The 27,949-nt window shown below is 43.0% G+C and overlaps 1 protein-coding gene across 1 annotated transcript; it reads right to left on the minus strand.

The window, feature by feature from the left end:
* Window positions 1-6,410: 6,410 nt before the first annotated feature.
* Window positions 6,411-22,635, minus strand: LOC127000175 (uncharacterized). The gene is made up of 6 exons (XM_050863567.1): window positions 21,572-22,635; window positions 12,109-12,268; window positions 10,052-10,627; window positions 9,380-9,387; window positions 7,904-9,338; window positions 6,411-6,421 (listed from the first exon to the last, which is right to left on the minus strand). The coding sequence occupies exons 1-6, from the start codon at window positions 21,590-21,592 to the stop codon at window positions 6,411-6,413; spliced, it is 2,211 nt and encodes a 736-aa protein (XP_050719524.1). The 5' UTR covers window positions 21,593-22,635.
* Between the last annotated feature and the right edge of the window lie 5,314 nt (window positions 22,636-27,949).

Genomic DNA, 27,949 nt, shown 5'->3' on the forward strand with positions numbered 1-27,949 from the left:
ATGATAATAATAATGATAAGCAATACCAAAAATATTAATAAGAATAAGAATAGGAAGAAGAAGAGGAAGGGGAGGAAGAAAAAGAAAAAGAACAACAAATAACAAACCTAAAATTCTATCCCTTCTCTCTCCTAAACTCATTCCTTCTGTCATCAATAAACATAAAAATCTAAATAAAAAACTAAATAAAATACCAACGCTAATATGTACTCACTCTTCCATCACCTGCCTAGCCTTAATCAACGTCACCGCCGCCTCCTCTTCCTCCTCCTCCGCCGCCGCCACCTGCAGAAAAGCGTGACTTGATTAATTTCCTGAGTTACGAGCGTCGCCTTTACCCGAGCGTCCGGCGAGGCGTGAATGCAGAGTCGCTAAGCCTGGAAAATCTCGTTACAAGTTGAATGCACAAGTTTCTGCGCTCTTTTACGCGTTTATTAGCTTAGGGTGCGTGTGTGGGTGTGTGTGTGTGCCGTTGTTGTTGTTACTGATTATTATTGAGAGTTATAATATGTTGGGATTTTTGGCAGGGCTTGGAATCGGGACTATAAATCAGGCCGTGAAATCGTGACTATAAATCGGGGCATGAAATCGGGACTATAAATCGGGCCTTGAAATCGTGACAATAAATCGGGGCATGAAATCAGAGCTTGAAATTGTGTCTTGGAATCTGGACTTGATATCAGGACATAAAATTGGGACTAAAAATCAGGACTTGGAATCGGTACTATAAATCGGGACTTGGAATCTTGACTTGGAATCGGGACTTAGAATCGGAACTTGAAATTGGGACACATTAGCTTACTATTTGCCTGCACGGACCACTCAACAACTCCATAAGATAGATAGATTGATAGATAGAATAATAGCAGAAGAAAAATACCTACATACCTACATACATAATAGATCAGTAATAATAATGTCCTTAACGTAGGTAGTATATTGAAACGGACAATAACTGCTCAACTCTCCCGAACTCTCGCATTGGAATCAACACAGCTTCCTTCACAGCTAAAGCAAAAGGAAAAGAAAAGCATTAAATTCACCACGACACCAATTGGCAACGAGAGGCAAAGCATGAAGCAGTCATGAGTGTGAGTGACCTTCCGAGGCTCACTTACAAGCTTTAATACGACACAAGAAGCCACGCGAGTCTCATGTCTTATGCACGAGGCAGAGTAAGGTTATAGTTATAAGCTCTTAATATACCATAGCTTAAATATATCATAACGTTATCATAGCCCTAAAAAAACAAGAACAAGACGAACAAGAAAGAAAACCAAAACCAAAATAACAAGAACACAAACAGAATGAAAAACAAAAGCAAGAAAACAAGAACAGCTGGAGGAATATGAAAAAAAGAACACGAAAGAGAACACTAACACAAAATTAACAAGAACGGGAATAGAAAAAAAAACCCAGAGAAAGAGAACAAGAACAGCTGGAGGAATATAACACAAGAACACGAAAGAGAACACTAACACAAAATTAACAAGAATGGGAATAGAACAAAACAACAGAGAAAGAAAACAAGAACAGCTGGAGGAATATAACACGAGAACACGAAAGAGAAGAATAACACAAAATTAACAACAACGGGAATAGAACAGAAATCAGAGAAAGAGAACAAGAACAGGTGGAGGAATATGAAAAAAAGAACACGAAAGAGAACACTAACACAAAATTAACAAGAACAGGAATAGAACAAAACAACAGAAAGAGAATGAAAACAAATACAGCTGGAGGAATATGACAACCCGAGACTAAGCAGAATATAACACACGTCTATTTATAAGCTTTAATATAACACAAGAAGCCGCGCGAGTCTCATGTCCTATGCACGAGGCACGGTGAGGCTGAGACAGGTTCCATTACTCTGTCGGTGGTGGTTGTGAATTTGCCATGTCTCAAGTTTTCACCTGCAGACTCCCAACGCACACACCTGTCATTCACACCTGAGAGCTAATGCTAAGTTTTCCTGACTGGGATTTGCACGTCTGTTTATAACTTTTTCGCATATCGCGGAGAAGAGAGGAAAAGAGAGAGGGATTTCACCGATGCAAAGGTACATACTTTCAAACATCTCGGGGCTTATACGCTTTCGTAGAGATAGCTTTATGAGCCTGGTGATAGTTTGGCAAGGCTTCTGGACCACGAACGTGAAAACACCCATAATGCAACGTCTGATATCGTGAAGAGAAGGGAGAGAAGGATTTCAAGGATGCAAGTTTGGCCCATATTCTCAAACATTTTGTAGAGGTTGTGTTAGTGTCTCCATGGGTAGTTTTATGAGCCTAGTAATAGTTTGACAAGACTTCTGGACCATGAATGTGATGAGCACCCAAAATACAACGTCTGATATCGCGGAGAAGAGAGAGGGATTTCACAGATACAAAGACTCATATATTTAAGCACTTCGGGGCTTACATGATTTCGTAGAGGCTGTGTTAGTATTTCCACGGGTAGTGTTATGAGCCTGGTGATAGTGTGACAAGTCTTCTATTCCAGTGAAAAACTCAAAATACAATACGTCTCCTGAAGGTAGACCAAACAAGAACATATATATTGAAAAAATCTTAGAAAACTTCATTCGGCAACCTACAAATGCAATTTTCCAACATTCATTTTCACTTTATTATAGACGGGGAGAGGCTTCCTAAATAACCAAGTCTTTTAAAAGTGGGAATAATAAAAAGCAAACACATTTGAATACCGTAAAAGATATAGCAAACGTGAATTCAGTTAAGGAAATATAAATTAAACTTTCCATCATTAGTTTTCATTTATCACTGACGGAGAGATTTAATAAATGAGTGTCATCGAAAAATAAAGAAAACACGTACATTTGAATACTGTAAAATAAATTGCAAGCGTTAATTGACTCAGAGAACTATAATTGCAACTTTCCAGCGATATTTTCCACTTATTACTGACGGGTGAGAGACTTAAACAATGACACTCCTCGAAGAGTAAAGAAAATAGGCACATTTGAACACCTAAAAAGACACTGCGAGCGTTAAATCAATCAACGAACTGAAGAATCAACAACATTTTCAACCCTTTTCATACACGAACGTCAGAGAGATAATGAAAACAAAAAGGAACATTTCTTTAAAGCTTCGCGCAGTAAATACATCGCGTTTCAGCATGAAGAAGAAGAAGGGCAATCGTTTATTCTCGGGTTAATTTGGTTCATGGTTCATTGCGCCGTGAATTCAGACTCGGTGAAGACAAGTTGCCTCCATCCTCCGTTCCTTCCACACGTAAAGTATGATCTACGCACTGGAGGGAGGGAGAGAAGAAGGGGAAAGGGAGAGAGGGAAGGAAGGAGAGAGAGAGGAGAGAGAGAGGGAGGGGAGGGATGAAAGGAGGGAAAGGCAGGGAGGGCGACGAGGGAAAGTGTTAGGATGGAAAGAGGAGGAACGAATGTAGTCATGGGAGGGAAGATGGAAAGGAGCACAAAGAAACACAAAGAAAAAACAAACAACAGCAGACACACACACACACACACACACACACACACACACACACACACACACACACACACACACACAGAGAGGATGAGATATAGATAGACAGATAGATAGAGAAAGATAGATAAATAGAGAGAGAGGGAGAGAGAAAGAGAGAGAGAGGGAGAGGGAGAGAAAAGAGTAAAATGGAGAGCATGAATGAGCGTGCAAATATGCGATACATTATGACTTCCTGGAAATACACACACACACACACACACACACACACACACACAGACAAGCACACAAAAAGTCACATACTCATTTCAATATCTACCAAAAAAGAGAAAAAAAATTGTCATGACATTACTAAATAAAAACTTTTGCAACGAAACAGAAATTACAAAAAAAAAGAAAAAAAAAAGAAAAGAACAACAGAAAACTCATTAAACTGCCTTTTGACAACATTAAAGTTTACTGTTGCATTAAAATTCATTGTTATATTAAGAATTTTAGAGAGAGAGAGAGAGAGAGAGAGAGAGAGAGAGAGAGAGAGAGAGAGAGAGAGAGAGAGAGAGAGAGAGAGAGAGAGAGAGAGAGAGAGAGAGAGAGAGAGAGAGAGAGAGAGAGAGAGAGAGAGAGAGAGAGAGAGAGAGAGAGAGAGAGAGAGAGAGAGAGAGAACAGACACTTAAGATGATTAACTCAGGAAATATGGGTCAAAGAGGTGCTGGAGGAGGAGGAGGACTCGGCTGGAGGAGGAGGAGGAGGAGGAGGACTCGGCTGGAGGAGGAGGAGGAGGAGGAGGAGGGAAAAAGAGAAAGGAACAAGTGGATGATAAATGATAAAGACGTACAAGGAGGAAGAGAAGAGAAAGGGAAGAAAGATAAAGATAAATGGATGTAATTAAGCAAACAAGAGAAAGGAAAGAGATGAATAAAGGAAGAGAGAGGAGGAAGAGGACGAGAAGGAAGAGGAAGGTCATGAAAGGGCAAGATTCTTCAAAGCAATGATTGAATAGAAGTCGATCCTATGTGCTCCTCTTCCTCTTCTTTTCCTCCTCTTCTTCTTCTTCTTCCCCTTCCTCCTCCTCATCCTCTTCCCATTTCTTCTCCTGTTCGTATTCTTTCTCCTTATTTCGTCGTATTTTCCATTTCACGTTTTTCTCCATTTTCAATCCTCTAACTTCCCCTCTTCCTCCTCCTCCTCCTCCATCTTCTTTATCCCTTCACCCACAATTACCCACCTTCGCCCCCCTCCCCCCCGCGGACTGACCTTGAAAGAGCATAATCCCCGAGCAAACGAAGGGACAGAAATACACACACACACAGAGAGAGAGAGAGAGAGAGAGAGAGAGAGAGAGAGTCGTGGGCGAAGGTTTGCTTGAAGGGGAGGAAGAAGGGAAGGAAGGAAGGGAGGGAGGAGGGTGACGGGAGAGGTAAGAGAAAACGAAAAGGGAGATGAAAAAAAATAGAGAAGATATGGAAGGAGAAGAGAGGGAAGGGAGGGAGGAAGGGAAGGAAAGAGAGAAAGAATAAGGAAGAGAAGGAAAGAGGAGAGGAAAGGAAGAGGAAGGGAAGAGAGGAAGCGAAGGAAGGAGAAGAAATAAAAGAGAATGGGGAGGAGAAGAAAGGCAAGGAGAGGGAAGGAAAGGAAGGGACGTGAAAGCAAAAATGAGAGAAAGGGAAATGGAAGGGGAAGGAAATAATAAAAGGTATAAAACTTGATGTGAAAGAGAAACACAAATAACCGTAGGAAAGACGAAATGGATGAAGGAAAAGAACGTGAAGGGAAGAACGTGAAGATAATAGTGAAAGAAAATAAGAGGGAAGGGAGAGTAAAGAATGAGTAAGAAAGGGAAGAAAGAAAGTAAAAGAAATTGAAAAGGAGAGAGATAAAAAAAAGAGAGAGAAGAGAGAGAGAAGAGAGACAGAAGAGAGAGAGAGAGAGAGAGAGAGAGAGAGAGAGAGAGAGAGAGAGAGAGAGAGAGAGAGAGAGAGATATAGAGAGAGATAGATAGAGAGATAGAGAGAGAGAGAGAGAGAGAGAGAGAGAGAGAGAGAGAGAGAGAGAGAGAGAGAGAGAGAGAGAGAGAGAGAGAGAGAGAGAGAGAGAGAGAGAGAGAGAGAGAGAGAGAGAGAGAGAGTGGAGAGAAAGCGTGGAGATGTGAAGAGGGGAAGAAGAGGAGGAGGAAAGTCTAGACAAGAATGAGGAAGGAAGGAAGAGGTAAAGAGAAGAGAGACTTAAGGAAGATGAAAGAGGAGGAGGAAGAGGGAGATGAAACGAAGATATGGAAAACTAAAATATAGCAAGAGAAGAGAAGAGGAGGGAAGAGGAAGAGGAGGAAGAGGTGGCTGAAGAGGGATGAAGGCTTGAGTAGAGAGGAGGAGGAGGAGGAGGAGAGGCACCCCCTGTCAATACACAGTGCCATCGAGATCTCTTGAGGGCTGAGTGCCTCCTCCTCCTCCTCCTCCTCCTCCTCCTCCTCTTCGTCATCCTCTTCCTGTTATTTTTATCTTTTAGCTTTCCTTCTTTGTCTTCTTTTTCTTTATTATTTGTTTCCTTATTCCTTGTTTTTATTTTTTTTCTTTGCTTCTTCCATATAAGGGAGGAGGAGGAGGAGGAGGAGGAAGAAGAGGAGGAGGTGGAAAAGGAGGAGGAAAAGTGAATGGAAATAGGATAAAGTGGAATTTACTCTCTCTCTCTCTCTCTCTCTCTCTCTCTCTCACACACACACACACACACACACACACAATCAAGGAAATTATAAAAACAAACAACAAACACACTCAACAGACTTTAATAAGATCACATCACATACAAAAATCATAAAACACAAGAAAAAACAACGGTAAAACATCTTGTAAAAACGCTATCGTAATATATACATTAAAATACATACAACACATACAATACATACTAATAATAGGTGTATATAGGTGTAGCTTGGGACATGTGTTTAATTAAGAGGTAGCTTGGAACAGGTATAGGAAGTTTGGGACATGTGGTTTTGGGCAGGTTTGGAATTGGACACGTAAGGTTGGAGACAGATATGTGGGAGTGAGTGTAGATGTGTAGATACAGGTGTGGTTTTGGACAGGTTTGGAATAGCCACGTATGTAAGAAATTGAACATATGTGGAAAGAAAGACTAGAACAAGAAAGATGAAAGACGAAAAACAGGAAGAAATAACAAGGATGGAATATAAGAAGAACGAGATTGTAAAAGGTAATGAGAATTGGAAAAGGAGAAAGAAGAGGAGGAGGAGGAGATAAAGATGGAAACATGTGTGAAAGTGAAAGGCTTGGACACGTAACATAAGAAGAAGAAGAAGAAGAAGAAGAAGAAGAGATTATAGAAACGAAAACAGATGTGAAAGGAAAATGCTTGGACATGAAGTAGAAAATTATGAAGAAGAAGAAGAAGAAGAAGAAGAAGAAGAAGAAGAAGAAGAAGAAGAAGAGAGATTATAGAAACGAAAACAGATGTGGAAGGAAAGTGCTTGGATATGAAGTATAAAATGATGAAGATGAAGAAGAAGATGAAGAAGAAGATAAAGAGAAGAAAGAAAGAAGTGAGAAAAAGAATGATTATAAGACCAAAAATTATCGCCAGAATTTAAACATTTTCTTCAACTTGTCAAGGAATTTTTTCATAGGCTGCTGTTGAGGCCGTTTCTGTTTTATAGGCCTAACGTAAATGATTTCTTCCTCACCATAACCTCCTCCTCCTCCACCTCCTCCATATCCTCCTCCTCCTCCTCCTCCACCTCCATAACCTCCTCCTCCGATTACTCCTCCTCCTCCACCATAACCTCCTCCTCCTCCTCCTCCACCTATTACTATTCCACCTCCACCTCCATATCCACCTCCTCCTCCTCCTCCACCGTATCCTCCTCCTCCTCCTCCACCATGTCCTCCTCCTCCACCATATCCTCCTCCACCTCCTCCGTGTCCTCCTCCTCCTCCACCATAGCCTCCACCTATTCCTCCTCCACCGCCGTGACCTCCTCCTCCACCGTATCCTCCACCTCCTCCACCGCCGTGACCTCCTCCTCCACCATATCCTCCACCTCCTCCACCGTGTCCTCCTCCTCCTCCTCCACCATATCCTCCTCCACTTCCTCCACCATGGCCTCCTCCTCCACCATGACCACCACCTCCACCATACCCTCCTCCACTTCCTCCACCATGGCCACCTCCACCGTGACCACCACCTCCACCATACCCTCCTCCACTTCCTCCACCATGGCCTCCTCCTCCTCCTCCACCATATCCTCCGCCACTTCCTCCACCATGTCCTCCTCCTCCACCATGACCACCACCTCCACCATACCCTCCTCCACTTCCCCCACCATGGCCTCCTCCTCCACCTCCACCATATCCACCGCCACCTCCTCCACCATGACCACCTCCCCCACCATGGCCTCCTCCTCCACCTCCACCATATCCACCGCCACCTCCTCCACCATGGCCTCCTCCTCCACCTCCACCATACCCTCCTCCACTTCCTCCACCATGACCTCCTCCTCCACCTCCACCATAGCCATCGCCACCTCCTCCACCATGGCCTCCTCCTCCTCCTCCACCAAGATGGATCACAGAGAAGGTGGAGGTGAGAGAACCACCTCCACCTGGGGCCCCGTAGGATGAACTGGGGGCCGCAGGAGCACCGTAGGATGAACTGGGGGCCACAGAACCACCATATCCTCCTCCACTTCCTCCTCCACCTCCTCCTATTCCTCCACCGCCACCACCTCCATATCCTCCTCCACTTCCTCCTCCTATTCCTCCACCGCCACCACCTCCATATCCTCCACCACTTCCTCCTCCTCCTCCGCCACCATATCCTCCTCCACTTCCTCCTCCATGTCCACCTCCTCCACTTCCTCCTCCTCCACCATACCCTCCTCCACTTCCTCCTCCTCCTCCTCCTATTCCTCCTCCACCGCCATATCCTCCTCCACTTCCTCCTCCATGTCCACCTCCAGAACCACCTCCTCCTCCATACCCTCCTCCACTTCCTCCTCCACCGGGAGCGCCGTAGGATGAACTTGGGGCATCTGGAACACCGTAGGATGAACTTGGGATATCGGGGACACCGTAGGATGAACTTGGGACATCGGGGACACCGTAGGATGAACTTGGGACATCGGGAACACCATAAGATGAACTTGGGACATCGGGGACACCGTAGGATGAACTTGGGACATCAGGAACGCCGTAGGATAAACTTGGGACATCGGGAGCACCATAGGATGAACTTGGGAGATCGGGAACACCATAAGATGAACTTGGGACATCGGGGACACCGTAGGATGAACTTGGGACATCAGGAACGCCGTAGGATAAACTTGGGACATCGGGAACACCATAAGATGAACTTGGGACATCGGGGGCACCGTAGGATGAACTTGGGACATCGGGAACGCCATAGGATGAACTTGGGACATCGGGAACGCCATAGGATGAACTTGGGACATCGGGAACGCCATAGGATGAACTTGGGACATCAGGAGTTCCGTAGGATGTATTGGGAGGCGGAGGAGCGCCATAGGATTCAGTAAGAGAACCTCCACCTCCTCCTCCTCCACCATATCCTCCTGCACTTCCTCCTCCGCTTCCTCCGCCATATCCTCCGCCACTTCCTCCTCCTCCTCCTCCTATTCCTCCTCCACCTCCACCTCCATATCCTCCTCCTCCTCCTCCTCCTCCTCCACCTCCATATCCTCCTCCACTTCCGCCACCATGTCCACCTCCTCCTCCACTACCACCTCCTCCTCCATATCCTCCCCCACTTCCTCCTCCACCTCCATATCCTCCTCCACTTCCTCCTCCTCCTATTCCTCCTCCACCTCCACCTTCATATCCTCCACTTCCTCCTCCTCCTCCTCCACCTCCATATCCTCCTCCACTTCCGCCACCATGTCCACCTCCTTCTCCATATCCTCCCCCACTTCCTCCTCCTCCAATTCCTCCTCCACCTCCATATCCTCCTCCACTTCCTCCTCCTCCTATTCCTCCTCCACCTCCACCTCCATATCCTCCGCCACTTCCTCCTCCTCCTCCTACTCCTCCTCCACTTCCATATCCTCCCCCACTTCCTCCTCCTCCAATTCCTCCTCCACCTCCATATCCTCCTCCTCCTATTCCTCCTCCACCTCCACCTCCATATCCTCCTCCACTTCCTCCTCCTCCTCCTACTCCTCCTCCACTTCCATATCCTCCCCCACTTCCTCCTCCTCCAATTCCTCCTCCACCTCCATATCCTCCTCCACTTCCTCCTCCTCCTCCTCCTCCTCCTCCTCCACTTCCATACCCTCCTCCTCCAGTACCACCCCCTCCACCATACCCTCCTCCACTTCCTCCTCCTCCTCCTATTCCTCCTCCACCTCCTCCACCACCTCCTCCTCCACCATATCCCCCTCCACTTCCTCCTCCTCCTCCTCCTATTCCACCTCCTCCATCATATCCTCCTCCACTTCCCCCTCCTATTCCTACACCTCCTCCTCCACTACCGCCTCCTCCTCCATATCCCCCTCCTCCTCCAATTCCTCCTCCTCCATGTCCACCTCCTCCTCCACCTCCATATCCTCCTCCACTTCCTCCTCCTCCAGTACCACCTCCTCCTCCATATCCCCCTCCACTTCCTCCTCCTCCACCATACCCACCTCCACTTCCTCCTCCTCCAGTACCACCTCCTCCTCCATATCCTCCTCCACTTCCTCCTCCTTCTCCTATTCCGCCTCCTCCACCATACCCTCCTCCACTTCCTCCTACTCCTCCTCCATGTCCACCACCTCCTCCTCCTCCATATCCTCCTCCACTTCCTCCTCCACCAGTAGCACCACCTCCTCCGTATCCTCCTCCACTCCCTCCTCCTCCAGTACCACCTCCTCCTCCATATCCTCCTCCACTTCCTCCTCCACCTCCTACTCCACCTCCACCACCATATCCACCACCACCACCACCACCACCACCAGCGTAGGATACCCCGAAGGACCCTCCCGTTATGGCGTCTGCGGGACCGAACTTGATGAAGACGCCGCTGTCACCCCCGGCGGGAGGACTGTAGGAGACGCTGGCGGAGGGGAGGCCTTGGGAGGGGGATGTGTAGGTCTCGCCCGGCGACTCCAGAGGCAGCTGGTACAAGGGAGGCGGTGGGACGTTGCCTTGGTCAGCTGTTGCGAAGGTAGGATGTTAGGGATGATTTTGGCGTAGATTTTTGGGGAAGATGTTTATTTGGGGATTTTTTGGGGGTGATGATGTTTATTGGGGATGTTTTATTCGGTGTTTTTTTGAGGGGAAGATTTGGAAGATGTCGAGTATGTTGTGTTGGTTATTTTTAAGGCCTAGTTTGTGTGTGTGTTGGTGTGTGTTTGTGTGTGTGTTACCAGTGCTACTATGTGCATTAAAACAACAACAACAACGACCTATACTAACTACAATTACTCCTCCTTCTCCTCCTCCTACTGCTACTACTACTACTACTACTACAACTACTACTACTACAACTACTATCACTAATATTGCTACTCCCTTTATCATTACGAAACTAATTCACGCTCTGGGAGTATTGGTGAGGCGGAAATATCAAAAGCATTACCTGTAAATAGTCACGCATGGGAGAGACCGAAAATAAAGCCTTACCAATCAGTCGTGCCACGCAAGCGGTGACAGGATGCGTGGCGTAGAAATTGAAACGCGAAACTAACACCTAGACCGCTAATGCACACGGATCGTATTACTGTTTCCTCCGTTTCCTCTTCCTGATAATCTGCGTTACTCTATATTATCTCTTTATTCCATTTACTCCTCCTATTACTTTTTTTTTGTTTCCTTCTTCCATTCTTCATTACTTTCTATATTACGTGCTTTTTTTTTCCATTTCCTCCCCCGATTCTTCCTTATTTTCTATATTAAATTTTTTGTTCAGTTCAGTTCTCCTCTTCGTTACTTCCAATGTTACTTTTTCTCCCATTTCTTCTTCCTTCTCTTCCTTTACTTTCCCTTATTTACTTACTCAATTATTAATATTTGTTTACCTGTCTTTTTACCTACCTATCAATCTAGCTATCTGTCTAACTACCGACCTATCTATTATCTATTACATCACTATTTCACCTTCGAGTCTAGTTGCTTATACATATTTGTCTACCAATCTACCTACTTATCTATCTACCTAAATATCTACCATCTACTATATACATCACTATTTTGCATTCAAGTCCTACTGTTATATGACATTAATGATAAGAAACATGTAACTATGAATAATCTTTGGGTCAGTTCAAGTTAACATTAAATAATTAAAAAAAAGTGAGAAGAGAAATCATCTGGTCAAAAAGTTTTACAAATATCTTTTTTTTTCTCTTCTTCAATCAACAAATGTCTTTCTGTTTTATCAATATCAGAAGTCTCTCTCCCACTCGCTTATTTTTTTTATCAAAGTTCATCTCTTCTTGAAACAGCAGAGCACTCTAGCTAATGACTGTTGCCTCTAGCTACTGTTATAATTATTGCCTCTATTGTGAAAAGGAGCATTTATCAACAGTTTCCTTTAATTTTGTATCATGGAAGTAGTGTATACACTAATAAAAAACAATAATGATACTACTACTACTACTACTACTAGTAGTACTACTATTAAAGAGCAGCTTACCTTTTCTCTTCTCCACTTTCGCCTTGACAATCTTGAGCGGCGTTCCTTTCGTCTGCTTCGTCAGTTCTTCGGCGACGACTTTTATGGTCTCATCCAGGGTGGTTGCCTTCGCCTTCTCCCTCACCAACGCCTCCGCAGCCGCCGCCGCCGCCGCCACCACCTTGACGCGCGAGGGGAATGAGGGAAGGGAGGAGAGAGAAAGAGAGGGAAGGAGAGGCGACGAAAGGTTTGGGAAGGGAAGAAAGGAATGATGACAGAGAGGGAACGAAGTCATTAGTGTGGGTGAAGACACAATTAGTTCTACGTCTTACTTAGGATTAGCAAGAATTAGCACATAATGGAATAATATAGTTTGAGTTACTTTACTGCACTACTACTACTACTACTACTACTACTACTGCTGCTGGTGAAATTACATCTTATATTACTCTCCTAATGTAAAGTAAGTACAAATATACATATACTAAAATCTCTGGATCTATAAATATGTGATAAGAGATAAAGCAAGAGAAGAAGGAGAACATGACGAAAGAAAGAGGACAAGGAGGAGGAGATAATCAGAAGGGGGAGAACACAACGAGAGAAAGAAGAGGAAAAAAGAGAAAGAGGACAAAAGAAAAGGAAAATAAATAGGAGAATGATGATAGCAATGAAAAAGACGAGAAAGAGGAATAAGAGAAGAAGACAACAAAATGAAAGCGAAGCGAAAACAACAACAACGACAACAGCACATCTTTCTTCACACAATAGGCAGCGTGACAGACAGACAATCAAAGAGAGAGAGAGAGAAGAAACCGAGACCCGCGACGCTGAGGCCGAACAATAGGCGGGCGGCACATGCACGAAGACCCAGACAACCAGGGTGAGCATCGCGAACACACGCTGGATGACGCTTAACAAATGGCGGGGGCACACACACACGTACACACACACACACACACACACACACACACACACACACACACAAAGAGAAAGAGAATAAGGATGATAAAGAGGAAGAAAAGGAGGAAAATAGATAGATAGATGGATATATAGATAGGTAGATAGATAGATAGATAGAGTGAGAGTAAGCAAGAACGAGCGAGTGAAAGAGAGCAAGAGAGAGCGAGTGAGCGAGAGAGCAAGAGTGAGAGAGAAAGAGAGAAAATTACATAAAAAATCCGCCCTCGCAAACTCCGTGATCCAAAAAACGTGTTCTGGGGTCAAATCAAGACGTAAATTAAATCAAACACCATCAATAACGAAAGAGAGATAGAAAGAAAGAGAGAAAGAGAGCGAGAGAGTGCGAGAGAGAGGAAATCGTTGCCAGAGCCTCCCGGAAACGCAATTACCTGAGGCTTCTACAGGTCAAAGGTCAGCGAACATTACGTCAGCGGCGGTTACCTGCTGCTCGCTACACCTGGAGGTTTGGCGCGCATCCAGGTAACACTGTGTCTCCCTACCTCTGCAACACCTGGGAATCGCGAGCATTGTGTTCCGTATGTGTTGTTTAGGCCTGTGTTGCAATGTTTTTCTTCTTTCTCTGTGATGTGTACTTTCTCTTTTTTATGTATGTGTGTGTTTATGTTTGTTTGTGTGTGTGTGTGTGTGTGTGTGTGTGTGTGTGTGTGTGTGTGTGTGTGTGTGTGTGTGTGTGTGTGTGTGTGTGTGTGTGCTTGTATTTATCGGTAATCTAATGATTTGTGTTGTTGTCTTCCGCATCTGTTGCTAAATTCTTCTTCTTCTTCTTTTACTTCTTCTTCTCTCTCTTATGCCAACTTTCTCTTTTTTTGTGTGTGTGTTTGTTTGTATCTTTCGTTTGGAATGTAAGTATGGAAAGCGATGTAATGTGACAATGTAAACACGAAAAAAAAGAGAAACTGATAGGCAAACACACACACACACACACACACACACACACACACACACACACACACACACACACACACACACACACACACACACACACACACACACTTCCCCCCGCACACACAATTACTATAAATCACAAATAATTCTCCCATAAATTTCTTAAGACCTGAAAAAAAATAAAACGAGACTCAAAATAAAACACCCGGCCACAGCAAACACCGGAATCAAGTTAAATGTTGGCCGCGTGCGTGATTTAATTGCACTTTTAATTACCTGGGAAATAACACCTTGCTGATTTGTTGCGGCAGAAGCGAAAAAAAAAAAAGAAAAAAATGGTTGACGTGTGTAAGTCCGTGTTTTACTACATTATTATCATTATTATTATTTATATTATTATTATTATTATTATTATTATTATTATTATTATTATTATTATTATTATTATTATTATTATTATTATTTATTATTATTGTTGTCACTCTTTCTCTTCATTATCTCTCTCTCTCTCTCTCTTTCTTATCTATTAGTTTTGCGTTTGTTTGTTAAAATAAGATAAATAAGTGAAAAAAAGGAAGATAACGAACATAATAACAGATTCATAACGCTAGATTTGTGAGAGAAATTTAACCTTTCAATTGAACGTGTATTATTTTTCACGTTTTTTCTGTTGATAATAAAAAAAAAGACGAAAATTATCCACGAATATCATAATTAGTAAGACTAGATTTGTAAGAGGAGTTAAGAGAGGAATAATTCAGGCGAGATGTAATCAGAGGAGGAAGAAGAAGAGGAAGAGGAGGAGGAAGAGGAAGAGGAGGAGGAGGAGGAGGAGGAGGAGGAAGGGAGGCTAAGACGGAGGACTGGAAAAGAAGATGAATCAGCACTTAGGAAAACAAACATTGCCTCTCTCTCTCTCTCTCTCTCTCTCTCTCTCTCTCTCTCTCTCTCTCTCTCTCTCTCTCTCTCTCTCTCTCTCTCTATCCTTCCCAATTCCCTCTATCTCTTTTTCTCTATCTCCCCCGTTCTCTACCCCTTCCTCTACCTCTCCTTTTCAACCCCCCCTTCGCTATCCCTCCCTCTATTTCCCTTTCAAACAGGTATGGCTCGTAAAAGTAGTAAGGAAGGAAGGATGGAGCCAAATGAAGAGAGTCTACACCCGCTGGTCGTGACTGAGAGGAGCAGGATGTTCAGCGTGCATGGAATATACTTTCATTGTGCGTGCAGACAGAGAGGAAGGGAGGGAAGGGGAGGGGAAGGGACGCATTGAGGCAAGACTGTATGTACCTTCACTTTTCACGTATATGGGGGAAGGAATGGATTAGAACAAGGGAAAAAGAAGGAAATAACAGTCTCTTCACTTATATGGCGAGAAAAGGCAATGAAGCGAGAGGAAGATAAGGAGATAGCAGTTTTCTTAGTGATGGGAAGGGATGCATTGAGGCAGAACTGTATGTACCCTTACTTTTCACGTATATGGGAGGAAGGAAAGGATTGGAAAGAGGAAAAAAGGAGAAAATAACAGCCTTCCCAGTTCTTTATCCTTCCTAAGCGCCGTTGGAAGGTAAAGAAAAGAGGAAGAACAATAGCAAATAATAGCCATCTCAATTCTTCATGCCCTGAGGAAAGCCAACAAGAAAGACTCGTTAGGTAATGGAGTAATTCCTAAGAAACATCGAATAAAATCAAATAAAAACTGAGGCAAGGCGTGAATCTTCCCCTCAAGCAAAATAGAAAAAAAAGAGAAGTGTGTAAAAACGTCTGATTGAACCCAAGGAAGCATGAAAAAAAAAAAAAAAACAGATGAGTTGATTGGGCTTTGAAAAGTGTCTACCTCCTACCTAGTTAATTGTTTGACCAGAAGGGGAGGAAATAAATGCCTTCACGAATAACTTGAAGGAGAAAGAGAAGAAGAAAAGATGAAAAAGGAGAGAGAGAGAGAGAGAGAGAGAGAGAGAGAGAGAGAGAGAGAGAGAGAGAGAGAGAGAGAGAGAGAGAGAGAGAGAGAGAGAGAGAGAGAGAGAGAGAGAGAGAGAGAGAGAGAGAGAGAGAGAGAGAGAGAGAGAGAGAGAGAGAGAGAGAGAGAGAGACAGAGAGACACACACACACACACACACACACACACACACACACACACACACACACACACACACGAACATAGAAAATAGGATGGGCGGGACACAGCGTGCGTCAAAATAGTTTCCTCGTGACTCCGCCGTGAAGCAGAGTTGAAATTAGCGTTCAGGGGGCGTGCGACTGCCATGACTAAGACCGCTGCGGGCGTGCGGGCGTGTACTATGTATGGAAAACACGCGTATGGAACTGGCAATGTGTAAAAATGTACGTGTGTGAATGAGTGAGTGAACGTGAGTGTGTGTGTGTGTGTGTGTGTGTGTGTGTGTGTGTGTGTGTGTGTGTGTGTGTGTACGTAAGCCATCCCATCTCTAGTATCCACCCATGTGAGTCTCAACACACCTGAGTTCACCTGCGTCTCCACCACTTCCCAAGTCCCAGGTGTTTCCCAAGGTAATTCCAAGACGTCTAGAACCATTACGTGGGTTAGGAGGGAATGTAGGAACGTCAGCCATCTCCGGAAACAATAAGGGCGTATTCTTTTACATTTATTCGCCCGAGCACACCAAGTTTAGGCTTTCGTAGGCGTTTTGGGCACTTCCAGGGGTAGTTATATGACCCTAGTGGTAGTTTGACACTTCTTCCGTACCAACATAGATTTGACAAGGCTTTCGTAGGCGTTTCGGGCATTTCCAGGGGTAGTTTCATGACCCTGGTGGTAGTTTGACCCTTCTTCCGTACCATGAAAGTAAAAAGACACCCATGAAAGCCTGACTAATCTCCTTTGCGGCCCTTGGAAAGAGTTGACGTAACGGGTGGAAGCCTCTGAGAATACCGATCTAAAAGTAGCCGCGTAGGTGTTAAAGACATATTACACTCTTTCCTTCCCTCTCTCTCGACTATTTTCCGGTAATCTTCACGTAATGGGCGATTCGGTTCACGAGATCGAGGTTTTTTGTCTTCCCTGCGTCTGTGTTGAGTCACGCGCGTTCGACGGAGGGTCAGGAAGGTGAGGGAGGTCAGGTAGAGGTGAGGGGTCGAGGTGCGTCTTCTCCCGTGAGAGTGAAAGTGCAGCGCGAGAGAGAGAGGGGGAGAGGGAAAGAAAAGCCCATTGACGATTGCGTATTGTTGTGTGAGGGACCCGTATTTATTTTTTCCTTTTTTTTTTTAGTTCCATTTTTGTTTTCTTTGTGGTGAGTTATTTATTGTTGTTTCCTTTTCCTTTCTCTATTGTTTCACTTTTGTTTTCTCTCTGTTATTTTATTTATTGTTATTTTGTTTCCTTTTTCCTTTTTCCATTGTTCCGCTTTTGTTTTCTCTGTTATTTTTGTTCTTTTCTTATTTTATTGTGGTGTTAATGTTTTTTTCCTTCTTTTTTTCAATCTACTTGTTTTTCTTCCTGTTCTGTATTGGTGATAAATATTTTTGCCGTCACCATTTCTTTCTATTCGTTTATTTCATGATGTAGTTTATCTTAATTTTTCTCTTGTTCTGCATTGGTGTTAATTATTTTTTCACCTCTTCATTTCTTGCTATTTAAATATGTGTGGTTTATCTATTTCCCTTTTCTTATTTACCTATTTTTTTGCTCTTCTTCATTTCTCGCTATTTAAATATGTGTGGTTTATCTATTTCACTTTTCTTATTTACCTATTTTTTTGCTCTTCTTCATTTCTTGCTATTCGTGTATATGTAATTCATCTGTTTTCCTTTTTCTTGTTTTGTTGTGGTCTTTTTATCTTCCTTGACATTTCTTGGTGTTCGCACAAATGTCGTGTTTACTCTTCTCTTTTTGAAGTTTCATGGGCGCTAAGGAGCGATTTGCATAAGAAACACATAACATGAATATTCAAATTGCATTACCATACGTACTCGACGCAGTAATTGAGTTTTCGTTCTGGCTCATACATGCTTCACCTTTTCTTTCGCTAATTCTTTCGTTAAAATTACTATTACTTATTTTTCTACTTTCCACGATCAACGGTTACGAACGGATTATACATTTTCCCTTTTCCTTTCTCATATTCTTTCGTTAAAATTACTATCACTTCTTTTTTAGTTTTCAGTCATTAATTTCAAACACAGTGCTAAGTTTTCATCTCGGTTTAAGCATTTTTACTTTTTCTTTCATTTATTCTTTCGTTTCGTCTGTTATTACTTCTTTTTATCTTCCGCAATCAACAATTTCGAGTCTAATATTGAGCTTTCATCACGCCCTATGCATTTTCACTCTTTCTTTTTCCCTTCTTCTCTGGTTAAAACTACAATTACTTCCTTTTACTTTCCACAATAAACAATTTCGAAGATTTTATTACCAGCAACCACAGACATCAAGCCTCAAAAAACATTCAATTTCTCTCTGTGTGGCTTTAAGAATCTTCCTCCTTCTGTATTTTTTCTTCTTTTCATGACAATCCATTTTCTTTACTTTCCCTCATGATGAAGAGTTAACATGCCTCAATCCACTCAACCACCTCCACCAATCACATCTCACAACTCATCCACCTCTCTTCCTCATCCCTCTTAGTGTTGCTCCATCTGCCAGGCCGCTGATATACTTAGCGCTTCGTCATGACCAGCAGATGGTGGTTGAGCGTTACCGTCTGCCGGAGAAACGTGACCGCTGTTCGCTTCGCCCGCCGCTGTAATCACAAGCTAGCGCCTCTTCCTATTAACGCGAAATCTGCCGTCTCAGCGCACCGCCCCACCGTGCATACATCCACCCCGCCTAAGCCGCTATCCCGCCTTCCCTCTCCCCTCCCCCGGCCCGGCTATATACCACGTCCGTCATTCTTTTCCCGTTATATGAGATGTTTTAAGTTTATGGTTCTCTTCTTACATGAGTTTCTCCAATTACGTAGCTGTCGTTTTTTTCTCTTTTCCTTTTTTTGCAGTCATTGCATATGCGTTTTGTCGTTTTTCTTTAGGAGTCATGGAGAAAGGGCCTTAGTGTATGTATTTATATATACAAACAGCTGAATTTGAACGTAATATTCTCCATTTTTTACAGCATGACAGCGTTTCTGCAGTATATCAACAAAAGTTTCTATTTAATTTGGAAAGAAAACATATCACACTTTCTTATCACATTCCAAACTAATTACGATGGAACAGTCTCTTCAAATTCCTTTTCTATATCTTTCAAATTTCAATGTGGCAGAGATAAGCACCGAGGCCACACACATCTGTAGCGTATGCCCCCAACTTAACCTTTACTTACAACGCATTCCGCGCTTGCCACAATAATAACATACACGGACACGCGAAATTCTTCAACCTAACCTTCGCTCACACACGAGTTCGCATGAAAACACGTCCACGAAGGAATGTTATGCTTCGAGGCGAGTGTGAGAGACATGCCACGTGCCTTGGACATGGATAAAACGACTCGGGAAAGACTATAACGAGAGAAGAAGGGAAAGAGGGAGGTGGGAGGGGATGGAAGATTAAAAAAAACACGTCCATGAGTGAATGTTATGTTACGAGGTGAGTATGAGAATGCAACACGTGCCTTGGACATGGATAAAACGATGCAGACAAGACTATAACGAGAGAGGAAGGTGGGAGGGAACGGGAGATGAAATAACACGTCCATGAGTGAATGTTATGCTACGAGGCGAGTGTGAGAAGGTGCCACGTGCCTTGGACATGGATAAAACGATGCAGACAAGACTATAACAAGAGAGGAAGGTGGGAGGGAACGGGAGATGAAATAACACGTCCATGAGTGAATGTTATGCTACGAGGCGAGTGTGAGAAGGTGCCACGTGCCTTGAGTATGGATAAAGCGATTCGGGAAAGACTAACGAGAGGGAAAGGGAAAGGGAAGAGTGAGAGTTGAAGGGAGATGACGAAAGGCTGAGGAAAGACGAAGGGGGAAGAGATTATACAAGGAGTTACATATGAGATAATATATGAGAGGAGGGGAGAATATTGATGGGAAAGGGAGGGGAGAGATTACATAATGAGAAGAGAGGGATGGAGAAGAGAGATTAAAATGGAAGGGGAGCTTGTAAAAGAGACAGAGAGAAGAGAGATGGAAAGGGAAGAGGAGATTATGATATGAGGAAGAGAGGAGAGAGGAAGAGATGGGAAGAGGAGGGGGGAGGTTATAAGAGACAGAGAGAAGAGAGAAAGGAAGAAGAGATGGGAAGAGAAGAGATTATAAATAAAGGAAGGAAGATAGAAAATATTTAATGAGAAAAGGAGATGAAAGGAGAGGAAATGGAAAGTTATAGAGAAAAGAGGAAATAAAGAGGGAAATAGATAGAGATAGGGAATGAAAAAGAGAGGGAAAGGGGAGAGTAAAGAAAGGGAAGAGGGGAGATAAAAGATACACACTACTAGAGTTACAACGGTTTGGATGAGAGGCAAGAGAGAGTGAGTGAGTGAGAGGGAAAGTGAGAGAGAGTGGATGAGTGCGCGCAATGAAGAGGAAAAAAACACAACAGAGGAAAAAGCGTCGAGGTAAGTGATTGGAAAGGAAGAAATAAAGGAAAAAAAAAAAGAAAAAAAAAATGACCAGGACATGAACGGAAGAACTAAAGAAAAAAAAGAGTAAATAAAAGGTAAAATAAAATAAAAGAAAAAAGAAAGAAAACGAGTTAAACGACAAAAAACGGAGCGGAAAAAACACATGAAAAACGACAATTACTTATGTTGGACGATTTTAGAACTTTTAAAAACATCAACAAGTCTATTACCCTTGAGAGAGAGAGAGAGAGAGAGAGAGAGAATAGAGAGGGAGAGAGGCAAACAGACATAGAGAAACAGACAATTTAACCGAAGAAAGAAACAATAATAAAAATAAATAAGAAGATGACAATAGAAAACAATGACAGACAACAAACAAAACAAACAACAAAATCAATCAAACTTATGAGAAAACACCAAGAATAACACACACACACACACACACACACACACACACACACACACACACACACACACACACACAATAATAAAAAGATAAAGACCAATAACTTCCTCTAAGACACTGATCACTCCTATTCAAACTTAACTATCAACCGCGAGACAAACGAACACAAGACACTCAAAAACACATCAACACCTCAAGACACTTCCCCTAAAACACAAATCACTCCTAACTTAACAATCAACCACAGACTATAACATTAAAGAACTTCAAGACATCAAGATACTTCCCCTAAGACACCACTCACTCTTAACTTAACAATCAACCACAGCCTATAACATTAAGGAACACCAAAACCCCGAGACATGCCCTTAAGACGCAGGTCCCTTCTACTTAACAATCGACCGCAGTGCAACAAGACACTAAAGAACTTCAAGACCCCAAGACCGTTAATACCCGAAGACAATCCTCCTAAGACACTAACTCCTCCTATTTAGCAATCAACCGAAAGAGAAGGCACGACAACTCAGTAACATCACACAAGAACAACAAACAAGACCCAAGACTCCTCAAGAATAACACTCAAGATCCACACACCACGACCCCAAGACCTAACACCGTCAACGCCTCATCCTCCGCCGCCGCCGCCACCTTCCCGCTACTCACCATCAACAAGGTAAGCTTCATGGTGGGCGTTGGGGAGCAGCAGCCGATGATCCTCAGCTAGCGCGGCTTCAAGTCAGTGGGTCAGTCATTTCCTTGAAGTGGGTGACGATAGAGGAGAGGAAAAGAGTGAGAACAGGCGTAGACAGCGGAGAAGAAGAGATGGTTAGAAAAACGGACGAAAAGAGGGAGAATAAGGATTAAAAAACAGGAGAAAACAACGGAAATGAGATAGATAGCGAAAGAGGAGGATTAGTTTTAAAGGTGGAGGAAAAAGGAGGAAAAAACAGGAAAAAGAAGAGATTTATCGATAGAAAGAAGGAATAAGACACAAGAGGAGGAGGAAAGAGGAGCAAAAACAGAAGGGGCCAAGAAGGTAAACACCAAAGAACGATGAGCCGAAAAAAAAACGTAAAACAGTCAACAATCCTCGTTCCTCAAGGCAGGGCAAGCATCAGGTCTTTCCAGTCTTAGCAAGTCACTAGTATCCCGTTTCTGAAGGCCGGCCGCTCGCTGTCCCGCAAGGCCGACTTCCGCGCCTCCGAAGTCTGCCACGCTCCTGTAGATACGGCTCCTTATCCTCCTGGTCTCGTAGCCGCTTCTGCAGACGTCCTTCCTCTCGCTATAGCAGGAGGAGGAAGAGAAGCTACGGCTACTACCAACACCCCGACGTCTGTTCCCCTGCCACCCTCTCCCATTCTTATATAGTAACTTTCTCCTTTCCCCCGACGCTCCTCCCACGAGTCAGCGCGGAGAGAGACGGAGAGAGAGGGAAAGAGTCATCCAAACGCACACTGCCTTCACGGGCCATCTACTCTCCCCTCTCGAAGCGTCATGACCCTTACATCAACACTCTTGACCCCTTAAAACAGCTTCTTAGGGGAAAAAAATTGCCTGGCGATATACGAGAAAGCCCTGAAGACGAACATAACGGGTCTTTGCGGAATGTAAAGAGAGGGAAAACATACGTACTTTCTTCAAAACAAATACATACAGAAGGAAAATATCTGCAATTTATAAACATAATAAATAACTGGAGTTTGTTCTCTCTTTCTCTCTTTCCTTCTTTCTTTTTTTTTCGATCTTTCTATATTTTTTCTTTCCTTCCTTCCTTCCTTCTTTCTTTCTTTCATCTTTTTATCTGTCTTACTGAGTGACTGATTGACTGACTAACTCACTGGTTGACTGTCTATCTTCTTTCCATTCTTTCTTTCTTCCTCTTTCTTTCTCACTAACATAATCACTACCACCAATTATCTTCCGTTACCACCAAAGGCTTTACCATGACTACCTTCGCCTTTGCCTCGGAGAATAATAAAGGCAATGTAGATTCTAATGACCTGTTGTTACCTAATCAAGCCTCCATCATTAACTCTTTCTCGTCCCACCATTAAAAGAATGAATGAAACCCTAATCCTAGTCTTTGCCAATTCTCTGACATTACCGCGGAGGAGGAGGAAGAGGAGGAGGAAGAGGAGATGGAGGAGGAGATGGAAAGGGAAAGGAGCATCGGAACTATTGTTATGGGAGGAAGAAGAGGGACGAGGAGGGTATCAGAGGTATTAGGTCAGAAGATAAGGAAAAGGAGGAGGAGGAGGAGGAAGAGGAGGAAGGAGAGAGAGAAAGGGAAGGAAAGCATCAGTGGTATTGTGACAAGCAGAAGGGATAAGTAAGAGGAGGAGGAGGAGGAGGAGGAAGAGGAGGAGGAGGAGGAGGAAGAGGAGGAGGAGGCAGGGGGGGAAGAAGCAGTATCGGGAAGGCTTATATTTCCTCATTAAAAGCAGAGCCGTCCCTTCATAGAGGAGCCACGTGTCGTAAATGAGAGCGCGGAAGACAGCCACTTACACTCTCATTATGGAAGGGGAGAGTGAATCTTGAAGGCGCGGGGAGGAGGAGGAGGAGGAGGAGGATGCAACACCGTATTCTGATCTTCTTTCTTAATCACTTCGTACTATAGGTTCACTTACGCGCTTTTACGCATTAATTCACGGGGAGGTTGGAGGATCAAACACCGTATTCTGATCCCCTCTTACGCTGCTCACAAGGTTGACTCTTAAGCACCTTTACGCACGAAAACACGCACAAAGAACCCTTGATAATAGAGTCATGACGTATATGAAGAGAGAGAAACGAAGACTTGCATGAGAACAGTGATTTTTTGCGCTTTTAAACACCGTATTCTGGTATTTTTCATAACGTTGCTCTCTAGTTTGATTCTTATGCACCCGTACGCTCGAAGGAAGCTTGGTAATAGCGACATGACGTACACGAAGAGCGAGAAAGGAAGAGATGCAAGAGAAATCTGATCTTTGCCCTTTTAACACCGTCCGCTTTGCATATCATCACACCGCTAGCTTGACACACACAAGCACGCATATACAGAAACATGATTATTTGAGACGAAGTACAATTAACAGGAATAAGTATAGGTATGAAGTATAAGGCTTTAACTTTGAATATATGTATTTAAGTTTATTATTCCACTTTCATGTTTATTCACACAAGCATGCATACAATATTAATCATGAGCAGTGTAGACTTGAAATATGAGAGCAAGAGGAGGAAAGATAAGACTCCCTGACTATACTGGCATCTTTAACACTATTAGTTATATATAAAACTGATCCTAAAAGCTTATATTTAAATTTGACAGACAGAAGAAACATCAATATCGCAAAACATTAAGTATAATCGTAAGGAAAGGAAAGAAAAAAAAGATTCGCTAACTACCAACTTATTTAACAGCACCAACTATACATAAAACTGTTCCTAAACGGTTATATACAAATTAGACAGTCAGAACTTCAAGTATATACGTAAGGAAAGGAATATTGACAAACTCTTTAACCACTAACGTCTTTTAAACACCACCAACTATCCATATATTGTCCCTAAACGCTTCCATACAAGTTAGACAGTTAGAGCTTCAAGTATAAACGCAAGGAAAGGATTATAGATAGGCTCTTTAACTCCTAACTTCTTTAAACATCAACAAGTATTCATATTATAATCACTAAACGCTTCTAAACAAACAAGACATTCACAACCTCTAATATAATCACAGGGGAAAGAAAAATAGATTCACTTCCTATTATTTTCTTCTTTAAAATCGTGTATCTATATCATCACTCCTACACGCTTACAGACAAACTAGAGACTCAGAACATCAAATATAAACCCCGTGGAAAAAATATAAGTTCCCTGACCACGATCTTCACGCCTCGAGCCTCGAGATCCGCGGCGCCACGTCACTCTCACCTACTTATAAAGCACCTCGTCACTCCGCCTCCCTTCGGCTATACCTCCATTACGCTCCCTGATTGTAGGGGTGCTTCGCGAGGGCGCCGAGACTGTGATTATCCCCAAGACTCACTTTCCTTTGAACTCTTACTTCTTGAAGACCAATAGGCGAATACAATAGACATACGCAGAGATACAATACAGATAGGCATATACAATAGGCAAATAGGCCAATATATTTTAATGAAAGAAGTACTAGAAAAGGAAATAAAGACTGGTTGTAATAAGACAATAATAAAACAATGGCCAGCCTCAAGGAAAGGTTTGAGGTAAGGAGTGACGAGAAAGGGAAAGCAGAACTGAAGGTAATAGGCATGAAATTATTTGATAATAGAAGAAGGAAAAAAATAGGTAAACATAAAGATATAATTGACAGCCTTAAGGGAAATGCTTTATGTAAGGAGTTACAAGAAAAGAGAAGAACTGAATGTAATAAAGACAATAGAAATAGAAAAAAGGAAAAAGCAGATAGAAGAAAAAAAAAAATCAACATTAAAAGACGAACAAACAAAACCGCCAGAAACAAGACAATAGTAAAAGAAAAAAAGAAAAAAAAAATAGAAGTAAAAAAAAAAATCAATATTAGAAGACGAACAAACAAAACCGCCTGAAACAAGACTTCCGGAATAGACACTTAAGGAAATACTAACAAAGAAATAAAAGCAAGGATTCTTAAGGTAAAGGAACCGTCAGAGGGAATTGGACTCCTCTTTAGAGAATCGAAACCGACGGAGTACATTTACGCGGTTTCGATTCCCTTCATGCATAGAGGACGCCCGTGTTAAATTCTGCATGAAAACCTTACATGGAAGGCAACACACACACACACACACACACACACACACACACACACACACACATTGTTATACGTACATTCATGCAGATGACTATGTAATTATGTAGTCACGCCCACATGCAATGCTTTAATAAAACATGCAGTGCTTTCCTAGAACCTATCCGTCTGTCTGTCTGTCTGTTCTGCCTGTCTGTCTGTCTGTCTGTCTGTTTGTCCGTCTGTCTGTCTGTCACACTCAATCTCCCTCTCACATATACAGAGACAGATAGACACACACACACACACACACGGTATGCATGTCGGTTCCTGTTGTTGAAATTCGGGACAGACGGAATAACACACACACACACACACACACACACACACACACACACACACACACACACACAAGCGGTATGCATCTCGCTTCCTGTTGATGAAATTCGGGACACATTTTTGCAACGGGTGAATTTTTGCGTCACGCTTTCACGGAGAAATCAAGTTCTTTTCATGTGACTATCTTTTTATTTGGCTCACTCACACACTGGTCATAGTTATCCGGTTACGAGTGCATAGGAGTGGAGAGGAAGCAATGGGATACGTGTTGTGTAGATATAGAGAGGCAAAATTAGATACAATAGAGACTGTTACATAGGATTAGAGTTGGGAAGAATGCGATACGTCTTCTGTAGATATAAAAGCTAAGTTAGATGCAAGAAAGACTGTTGGTTCTAAGAGGGAGAGAAAGGAAAGGAGGAAATATTGGCCAGTGTTGAGCGTGGAAATGCAACGATCATAAGCAGAGGAGGAAGAAGGAAAAGACGGAAGGATAAAATGAAGTAAAAGCAAAACAAAAGAGAGAATACAGAAAAACAGGAAGGGAGCAGTGAATAAATGAATTAAATAAGGAAAGAAAAGTAAGAAAAGGAGAAAACAAAGACGGAGGGAGGGAGGGAAGGAATAAAAGTGAATAGAATGAATGGAAAATTAACGTAAGGAATGAAGGAAGAAAGAAGGAAAGAAAGAAGGAAGGAAGGAGGGAAGGAAGGAGGGACGGAAGAATGGAAGGATAAAGGAAGCACCTTTGTGAAGCAAAATATATATTGATAGGTCAGCCGAGAGAGGATAAAAAAATACAAGAAAAAATAATGAATATGTCAGCCAACAAGATGAGAATGGAGGAAGGAAAGAGGAAGAAGAGGAAGGAAAAAGAGGAAGAGAGAAGAGGATGCACGCTGATAAACAGATAGAGAGACGGACAGAGGGAGGGGGAGGGAGGGAGAGAATGAGAGGGACCCAAATTACAGGTAGATTGGCGGAGGTAAACTTTCCCAACCTTCAGTTCCTGGTTCCTTGTCTCTCGTTCTCCTTTTTGCTTACTTTGTGTTGTGTTGCATGAACGTAAGAGTGTGTGTGTGTGTGTGTGTGTGTGTGTGTGTGTGTGTGTGTGTGTGTGTGTGTGTGTGTGTGTGTGTGTGTGTGTGTGTGTGTGTGTGTGTGTGTGTTGGTTTTGTGTTGCATGAAGGTAGTGATCCAAATTTCCCTGTGTGTGTGTTTGCTTGTGTGTGTGTGTGTGTGTGTGTGTGTGTGTGTGTGTGTGTGTGTGTGTGTGTGTGTGTGTGTGTGTGTTGACTTGCCTCACCTGGTCAGTTTGCAGCAGGTAACATTTGTGGGTGAAGCAAACACGCAAATGGGGAGATAATTTTGCAAGTCACGTGACAGGATGAGACACGAAGAAGAGGCATAATGGGGAGACTAAACAGAAGAGGGTAATAAGTACGAGACCCGAAGATGAGACACAAAGGGTGACTAAAAAAAAGGGAATAAGAGAAAGGAAACACGAAGAAGGGACAAAAAGGTGATAATAAACAGAGGAAAACAACATAAAAGGAAGACAAAATGAGGATAACCGAAAGGAAGACAGACATAGAGAAAACATAGACATAGATAAAGAGGAAAGAAATGTAGAGGAATAAAGAAATAATATAGAGAAATGTTATAGAGGAAAGAAGAAAAATATACACTTAGAAAATTAAAGAAAGAACCGTGACAGAAGACGAAGACAAAATGGGAGGTAATAGAAGACAAGGAGAGAGATGAGAAAATAGAGGAAGACAACGAATGGGAGGAAGATAGAAACGAGAGGAAGACAAATGGAAGAAAGAAAATGGAAAGTGATATCAAAACGGTGGATGAAAATATAGGAAGACAATGTAGGTGGAGAGGAGAGAAAGAAAGGGAGATAAAGAAAGGGAAAGTAAGAAGAGAGAGAGAGAGAGAGAGAGAGAGAGAGAGAGAGAGAGAGA

This window comes from Eriocheir sinensis, chromosome 18 (genome assembly GCF_024679095.1).
Source record: "Eriocheir sinensis breed Jianghai 21 chromosome 18, ASM2467909v1, whole genome shotgun sequence".
NCBI classification, from domain to species: domain Eukaryota; kingdom Metazoa; phylum Arthropoda; class Malacostraca; order Decapoda; family Varunidae; genus Eriocheir; species Eriocheir sinensis.